Source organism: Oryctolagus cuniculus, chromosome 18 (assembly GCF_964237555.1).
Source record: "Oryctolagus cuniculus chromosome 18, mOryCun1.1, whole genome shotgun sequence".
NCBI lineage: Eukaryota > Metazoa > Chordata > Mammalia > Lagomorpha > Leporidae > Oryctolagus > Oryctolagus cuniculus.
The window spans coordinates 5,260,057-5,269,781 of NC_091449.1; the positions used below are offsets into that span (position 1 = coordinate 5,260,057).

Here is a 9,725-nt window from a genome sequence, read left to right on the forward strand (position 1 = left end):
AGCTAAGTAGCTCTGTTAGAATAAGAGTGTTGTTAATTTGAGTGCTTCCTAAAGCCCTGCCAGGTTCAATATTCCACTTTGAGCATAAAATAAAGTTTAAATTTAGACAAATCACTAAGCTGAAGCTGCCTGTGTGAACATTTTATTTCCAACGAAATGAATCCTGCTACCTTCTCATGGAGTTATGAAGAATACAGGAATCAGCGCATGTGTCTTTTCATGCCTGTAATTAGCATGCTGTACATAGCCTTAAAGATCATATATCCAAGTCTTTGGAAACATGTTCAAAAATATTAATCAGTTATGACTAGGTGTGAGCCGATGCAAATGGAGATTATGTGAACAGAGAAAACTGAATTTCTGTTGATATTAATACATGGAGCTCATGCCCCATCTCCCATCCAGGAATCTCAGGCTCTGAGACAATAATCAGACATTGGAGGTGATGGGATGGCCGCTGGAGATCTGACAATGGGGATGATCTTCTTATCACAAACTCTTACAGGAATCCTCGGGAACTTCTCTCTTCTTTCCCATTATCTCTATCTCTACCTCACAAGATGCAAGTTTAGGTCCACAGATTTGGTCATCAAACACCTGAGTGTAGCCAACTGCTTAGTCATTCTCTCTAGAGGAGTTCCCCAAACCATGGCAGCTTTGGGGATGAAGCATTTCCTCAGTGATATTGGGTGTAAGCTTGTGTTCTATGTGCACAGAGTGAGCACAGATGTGTCTATTTGCAGCACCTGCCTCTTGAGTATCTCCCAGACCATCACCATCAGTCCCAGGAACTCCAGGTGGGCAGTGCTTAAACTAAAAGCTCACAAGTACATAAGCCCCTTCAATATCTCCTGCTGGATGCTGTACATAATACTAAATGTCATAGTGCCTGTGTATATGACTGGCAAAAGGAAAGACAATAATATCACAGAGAAAGTTGATCATGGATACTGTTATGCTATGAACTCTGGAAAACACATAACATCATTCCATGCAGCCCTGGTATTTTTTCAAAATGTTTTCTTCATAGGTCTCATGCTGTGGTCCAGTAGCTTCATGGTTTTCACCCTGCACAGCCACAGGAAGCAGGTCCAATATATCCATGGCACCAACGTCTCCTCTAGGTCCTCCCCAGAGTCCAGAGCCACCCAGAGCATCCTCGTCCTAGTAAGCACCTTTGTGTCTTTGAGCATTCTCTCCTTCATTTTTCACATTTGCTTGACTGTTTTCAAGAATCCCAGTTTGTGGCTGGTGAGCATCTACGTACTGTTTGCTGGGGGTTTCCCAGCTGTGAGCCCCTACATTCTCATGAGCCATGACTCCAGAGTGCCCAGGCTCTGCTGTGCCTGCACCAGAAACAGCAAGCGCCCTACTTAGTAGGAGAATGTAACTGTATGCATATTCACAGCAGGTAGTTCTTTAACACTTATAAAAATTCATTTATTTTCTTGAGAAATAGAGACGGAGCTTGTCATAGTATGATTCACCTCCCTAATGTGTATCACTGCCCTGGGTGTGGTCAAAGATGGGATCCGGGAGCTCAATTTATGGAGATATCACCACTGCCTCCTCGGGTCAGTGTCAGCAGAAGCTGTAGGTGGGGTCAGAGCTGGGTGTCAAACCCAGGCCCCCTGCTACTAGAGAAGGTCATGGGATCTGCATGCTAACTGCTGGGCCTAACACCTGGCTCCACATTTGATTTCTGGACTCCTTAATCCCTCTCAACTTTAAGTGTGTTTCTTCAAACAGTCCCTGTACTACAGTGTGCTGGACCAACAGCTGGAATTTCTGGTCTAAAATAAGCAGTGAATGGATTCATAATTATAAATGTGTTACTATGTAGTTCTCACATCAGTTCCTGAAATATGGACAATGACCAGTGTTTCAGCCTCCAGAAATAAATGTAGAGATTATGAACAAGTCATATTGTCACTTGCATCAGACATAATGAATTCATTCAGAAATTAATATGCTACGGGAATGTAAAATCAGCTCCACAAACAGGAGCAGCATTTCAGATGGGCTTTGAAATACAGACAAGGAAAAAAGCTCCCCTGGAGCAATGAATAACATGGAATTTGGTGGAGGGAAACTCAGTTTCCCAGAGTGATGGCCTTAAAGACCTGCAGGAGTCCTGTGCACCACATCCTTAGGGGACAGAGTCCTTTGAACTCAGATGAAGGAACCCAGCTATGTCAAACATTTTCATGTATATATGAGCAGTTTACCTGTGTGGGGCACAAGGGAGTACAAAGCATGTTTTGCTGTTTTATAAAAGACCCCAAGGCTGTACAGATAATGAATACAGCATGGTGTCCAGAATACTACGGTGTGACGTGGAGATCTACAGAGGGAGCCTTTTGTTTCTTGTCACTGACAACCGTATCCGGGGGTTTGGGGAAGAAACATGCTCCATGGTGCACTCCCCTGTTTGTGGCAGGGGGGCTTCCATTCATCTTGGAGCCTAGAAGAATGTGCACTGCACTCCTCTCTGGCTCTTGCTCTTTCTCCACAAGCTTATTTCCATATGTATGGAGATATGTACTCATGTTTCTATGTTTTATATGCACAGATATGTAGAGATACAATATTAAATGACACTTCTATTCTAAAAGCCAATAATGTTGGAAAGTTGTACAAAAATCCAAGGCAGTGGTAATAAGAATAACACAAACTCTGTCACAGTCTGCTTTAGTCTGAAATGTGTGTCCTCATGTCACCACAGGTCACAAGCCACAGCTGTGAATCCAACAACAGATACAGGCCACCTGATGGGTGGGCATGGATGACACTCCCTGTCCCTCAGCTGTAGGATGCAGCCCAGCAGGGAGATTTCTAGTCCTGGCTCATGCATTTCCAGGAGATAAGACCGCCCCAGCACAATTCTACTCTCACAACCTAAAGCAAAGCTTCCCCTTGGAGCACAGCTCCAACACCCTTTAGAACAGAAACACCCAGTACCCCACGAGGCTGCACACAGCCATGAGAGAGGGGAAAAGAGTCTTCCAAATGTGAGGAAGCTCTCCAGATGGAGACCCTAACGGTCAGTGTCAGCTGGCCCTGACTGTATGTGGTACAGGCCACCTGCTTGCTCCCAGTCCCTGGCCTGTGGGGGCCCTGCTACAGTACCCTGCCTGAGCATCACTTAGTATCTGAGACTCATCTTTGACACAGATCTCCCAGCAGGAAGGAAGTTGTCCTGGGGAAGCTGCTTAACTCAGAGCACCTGAAATCCAACCATTTGCAACACCAAGGTGCTTGTTCCACTGGTGAGACTCACATGGAGAATATTTGTTTCCTTTCTTCTATGAAGGTTATAGATTCTGTATATCTATTCAATAAGATCCAAGTGAATTCACTATGAAATGTTTGAATATTATCAGTAGCCTTTATGGTTAGTGTAAATACATATATATTTGTGCTGTCCCATTTTACAGTGTGTGACTACAGGCAAAAATAATGTACTGTATGTATCTGCAAATAAAAAGGTAACAGAAAATATTTTTATTGTTTCCACCATACAGAAATGATAAATGTTTGAGGAGATAAATATGTTTATCTTGTTTTGAAGAATACACAGTGTATGTATTTATCAGAACAGCATGTGATACCAGTAAATATATATAATTCTCTTTGTCAAATAAAAAATAAAAAATGACTTAAAATCCTATGTGGGCATGTGTGTATGTATATATATATATATATATATATATACACATACATATATATATATATGAATTCATCTTGTGTGTCCTCATTCTGTACTTCTCTTTGTCTTACTCTAATTTGTTCTAGATCTCTAAATCTCTCTATTTACTTATTTTCCCAACATATGATATAATTATCTGATTATAATTATTGGAATGATTTTCCTTTTTGTGTTTTAATCTTTATATTGTAGTGATACAAGCATACCTGAAACCTTTCTTGGAAAATGGAATAAAAAGATGTTTCTTTTGATGCTGCAAATTTAAAATTCATGCCCAGAATTTTCTTGACATACATTTTCCTCAATTTTTCTGAAGCCCCTGTTGGCATGGATTTCACAATTCTAAGCTTGGTGGGAGGATCTTTATATATATCAGTTTTGTTTAGACTTTTATTTAATAAATATAAATTTCCAAAGTACAACTTTTGGATTATAGCACTTTTTCCCCCCATAACCCCCCTCCCAACCTCAACCATCCCATCTCACACTCCCTCTCCCATCCCATTCACATCAAGATTCATTTAAAAAAATTTTTTTAAAGGCAGAGTTAGAGAGAGAGAGAGAGAGAGAGAGAGAGAGGTCTTCCTTTTTGCATTTGTTCACCCCCTAAGTGGCCGCTATGGGCAGTGCATTGTGGCCAGCGTGTTGCGCTGATCTGAAGCCAGGAGCCAGGTGCTTCCTCCTGGTCCCCCATACAGGTGCAGGGCCCAAGAAACTGGGCCATCCTCCACTTCCTTCCCGGGCCACAGCAGGGAGCTGGACTGGAAGAAGAGCAACTGGGACAGAATCCAGCACTCCAACCAGGACTAGAACCTGGGATGCCAGCGCCGCAGGTGGAGGATTAGCCTATTGATTCATGGCACTGGCCCAAGATTCATTTTCAATTATCTTTATATACAGATGATCATTTTAGTATATATTAAGTAAAGATTTCAACACTATGCCCACACACAGAAACACAATGTATAAAGTACTGTTTGAGTACTAGTTATGCCATTAATTCTCATAGTATAACACATTAAGGACAGAGATTCTACATGGGGGGTAAGTGCACAGTGACTCCTGTTGTTGATTTAACAATAGGCACTCTTATTTATGACATCAGTAATGACCTGAGGCTCTGGTCATGAGCTGCCATGGTTATGGAAGTCTCTTTGATTCACCAACTCTGATCTTATTTAGACAAGGCCATAGTCAAGTGGAAGTTCTCTCCTTCCTTCAGATAAAGGTATCTCCTTCTTTGATGGCTCATACTTTCTGCTGGCATCACACTCACTGAGATCTTTGATTTAGGTTACTTTTTTTTGCCACAGTGTCTTGATTTCCATGCCTGAAATACTCTCATGGGATTTTTAGCCAGATTCAAATGCCTTAAGGGTTGATTCTGAGGCCAGTGTGCTCTTTAGGACATCTGCCATTCTATGAGTCTGCTGTGTTACCCGCTTCCCATGTTGGATTCTCTCCTTTTTAATTCTATCAGTTATTCTTAGCAGACACTAGTCTTGTTTATGTGATCTCTTTGGCACTTAGTCCTATCATTGTGATCAATTATGAACTGAAACTGATCACTTTGACTAGTGAGATGGCATTGGTACATGCCACTATGATGGGATTGAATTGGAATCCCCTGGCACGTTTCTAGCTCTACCATTAGGGGAAGTCTAGTTGAGCATGTCTCAAACTGTACCTCTGCACTCTCTCTTATTCCCACTCTTTTATTTAACGGAATTCTTTTCAGTTAAATTTAAACACCTAAGAATAATTGTGTGTTAATTAAAGAGTTCAACCTATGGTATTAAGTAGAACAAAAAAACAGTAAAAGTAATAAAGTAGTAAGGTGTTCCTTGATAGTCAGTACAAGGGCTGATCAAGTCATTGTTTTTCATAGTGTAAATTTCACATCAACAGGTTTCATTTTTGGTGCTTGGTTAGTTGTCACAGATCAGGGAAAACATAAGATATTTGTCCCTTTGGGACTGGCTTAATTCACTCAGCATGATATTTTCCAGATTCCTCTATTTTGTTGCAAATGACCAGATTTTATTTTTTTTCCTGCTATATAGTATTCAATAGAGTACATATCCCATAATTTTTTTATTAGTCTGCTGTTGATGGGCATTTAGGTTGATTCCATGTCTTAGCTAATGTAAATTGAGCTGCAATAAACATTGAGGCGTAGACAGCTTTTTTATTTGCCAATGTAATTTCCTTTGGGTAAATTCCAAGGAGTAGTATTGCTGGGTTATATGGTAGGGTTTTATTCAGGTTTCGAGGAATCTCCACACTTACTTCCATAGTGGCTTCACCAGTTTGCATTCCCACCAACAGTGGGTTAGTGTCCCTTTCTCCCCACATCCTCGCCAGCATCTGTTGTTGGCAGATTTCTGTATGTAACCCATTCTAACCGGGGTGTGGTGAAACCTCATTGTGGTTTTGATTTGCATTTCCCTGATGGCCAGTGATCCTGAACATATTTCATGTGTCTGCTGGCCATTTGGATTGCCTCTTTTGAAAAATGTCTATTGAGGTCCTTGGCCCATCTCTTAAGTGGGTCATATGTTTTGTTGTTGTGGAGTTTCTTGATCTCTTTGTAGATTCTGTTTATTAACCCTTTATCGGTTGCATAGTTTGCAAATATTTTTTCCCATTCTGTCGGTTGTCTCTTCACTTTCCTGACTGTTTCTTTTGCAGTACAGAAACTTCTCAATTGGTTGTAATGCCAATTGTTAATTTTGGCTTTGACTGCCTGTACTTATGGGGTCCTTTCCTAGAAGTCTTTGCCTGTGCCTATATCTTGCAGGGTTTCTCCAATATTCTCTGATAATTTGATGGTATCGGGTCATAGGTTTAAGTCTTTAATCCATGTTGAGTGGATTTTTGTGTAAGGTGTAGGGTAGAGGTCTTGCTTCCTGCTTCTGCACGTGGAAATCCAGTTTTCCCAGCACCATTTGTTGAATAGACTGTGCTTGCTCCAGGACTAGGTTTTACATCCTTGATGAAATCTAAGTTGGCTGTAGTTGTTTGCATTGATTTCTGGTGTTTCAATTCTGTTCCATTGGTCTATCCATCTGTTTCTGTACCAGTACCATGCTGTTTTGATTATAACTGCCCTGTAGTATGTCCTGAAATCTGGTATTGTGATGCCTCCGGCTTTGTTTCTGTTGTACAAGATTGTTTTAGCTATTTGAGGTCTCCTGTGTCTCCATATGAATTACAGCATCATTTTTTCCAGATATGAGAAGAATGTCTTTGGTATTTTTAAAATTTTTTAACTTTTATTTAATGAATATAAATTTCCAAATTACAGCTTATGGATTACAATGGCTTCCCCCCCATAATGTCCCTCCCACCCACAACCCTCCCCTTTCCCACACCCTCTCCCCTTCCATTCACATCAAGATTCATTTTTGATTCTCTTTATATACAGAAGATCAGTTTAGAATACATTAAGTAAAGATTTCAACAGTTTGTTCCCACACAGAAACATAAAGTGAAAAATACTGTTTGAGTACTAGTTATAGCATTAAATCTCAATGTACAGCACACTAAGGACAAAGATCCTACATGAGGAGTAAGTGCACAGTGACTCCTGTTGTTGACTTAACAAATTGACACTCTTGTTTATGGCATCAGTAATCACCCTAGGCTCTTGTCATGAGCTGCCAAGGCTATGGAAGCCCCCTGAGTTCACCGACTCTGATCATATTTAGACAAGGCCATGGTCAAAGAGGAAGTTCTCTCCTCCATTCAGAGAAAGGTACCTCCTTATTTGATGACCCGTTCTTTCCACTGGGATCTCACTCGCAGAGATCTTTCATTTATATATTTTTTTCCTCAGAGTTTCTTGGCTTTCCATGCCTGTAATACTCTCATGGGCTTTTCAGCCAGATCCGCATGACTTAAGTGCTGATTCTGAGGCCAGACTGCTGTTTAGGACATCTGCCATTCTATGGGTCTGTTGTGTATCTCACTTGCCATGTTGGATCGTTCTCTCCCTTTTTTATTCTATCAGCTACTATTCACAGACACTATTCTTGTTTATGTGATCTCTTTGATTCTTAGTCCTATCATTATGATCAATTGTGAACAGAAATTGATCACTGGGACTAGTGAGATGGCATTGGTACATGCCACCTTGATGGGATTGAATTGGAATCACCTGGTGTTTCTAATTCTACCGTTTGAGGTAGGTCAGCTTGAGCATGTCCCGAATTTATGGCATTGAATCTACAAATTGCTTTTGGGAGAATGGACATTTTGATGATATTGATTCTTCCAATCATGAGCATGGAAGATTTTTCCATTTTTTGGTATCCTCTTCTATTTCTTTCTTTAAGGTTTTGTATTTCTCATCATAGAGATCTTTGACGTCCTTGGTTAAGTTTATTCCTAGGTATTTGATTGTTTTTGTAGCTAATGTGAATGGGATTCATCTTAGCATTTCTTTCTCACGTTAGGAATTGCCTGTGTATACAAAGGCTGTTGATTTTTGTGCATTGATTCTATATCCTGCTACTTTGCCAAACTCTTCTATGAGTTCAAATATTCTCTTAGTAGAATTATTTGGATCCCCTAAATAAAGAATCATATCATCTGCTAAAGGGGATAGTTTGACGTCTTCCTTCCCAGTTTGTATCCCTTTAATTTCTTTTTCTTGCCTAATGGCTCTGGATAAAACTGCCAGAACTATTTTGAATAGCAATGGAGAGGGTGGGCATCCCTGTCTGGTACCAAATCTCAGTGGAACTGCTTCCAACTTTCCCCATTCAATATTATGCTGGCTGTGGGTTTTTCATAAATTGCTTTGATTGTATTGAGGAATGTTCCTTTTATACCCAATTTGCTTAGAGTTTTCCTCATGAATGGGTGTTGTATTTTATCAAATGCTTTCTCTGCATATATTGAGATAATCATACGGTTTTTCTTCTGCAGTTTGTTAATGTGGTGTATCACGTTGATTGATTTGTGAACATTGAACCATCCCTGCATATCAGGGAGAAATCCCACTTGGTCTGGGTGGATGATCTTTCTGATGTATTGTTGCATTGTACTGGCCAGAATTTTATTGAGGATTTTTGCATCTATGTTCATTAGGGAAATTAGTCTGTAATTTTCTTTCAATGCTGCATCTTTTTCTGGCTTAGGAATTAAGATGATGCTGGCTTCATAGAAAGAATTTGGGAGGATTCCCTCTTTTTTGATTGTTCTGAATACTTTGAGAAGAATTGGAGTTAGTTTTTCTTGAAATTTCTTGTAGAATTAATCCTGTCCTAGGCTTTTCTTTGTTGGGAGGGCCTTTATTATTGATTCTATTTCTATCTCAGTAATAGATCTGTTTAGGTTTTCTGTGTCTTCCTGGTTCAATTTCAGTAGGTTGCATGTGCCCAGGAATCTATCCATTTCTGATAGATTTCCCTGTTTGCTGGCATACAGCTCTTTATAGTAATTTCTGATGACTCGTTTTATTTTTGTGGTGTCTGTTGTTACATTCCCTTTTTAATATCTGATTTTAATGATTTGGGTCTTTTTTTTACTTAGTTGGGCCAATGGTGTATAATTTTGTTTATCTTTTCAAAAAACCAGCCCTTCATTTTGCTGATGTTTTGTAATTTTTTTTTTAAACTTTTATTTAATGCATATAATTTTCCAAAGTACGACTTATGGATTACAATGGCTTCCCCCTCATACCGTCACTCCCACCCACAACCCTCCCCTTTCCCACTCCCTCTCCCCTTCCATTCACATCAAGATTCATTTTCGATTATCTTAATATACAGAAGATCAGCTTAGTATACATTAAGTATGGATTTCAACAGTTTGCTCCCACACAGAAACATAAAGTGAAAAATAATAGATGATTTTTTTTAAATGATGATGAAATCAGAGCAGACCTATTGTCATGTTTAATCCCAGTGAGAGTCAAGTTGGGAATTGATAATTTCTTTTTTTTTTTTTACAGAGGATCAGTTTAGTATGCATTAAGTAAGGATTTCAACAGTTTGCACCCCCATAGAAA

At 39.8% G+C, this 9,725-nt stretch overlaps 1 protein-coding gene across 1 annotated transcript; it reads left to right on the forward strand.

Annotated features, from left to right (window-relative positions):
• The first annotated feature begins 450 nt into the window (after positions 1-450).
• Positions 451-1,377, forward strand: ORYCUNV1R1545 (vomeronasal 1 receptor oryCunV1R1545). The gene is given in 1 exon segment (NM_001167234.2): positions 451-1,377. A coding segment is annotated over 1 exon segment (927 nt).
• Positions 1,378-9,725: the final 8,348 nt, after the last annotated feature.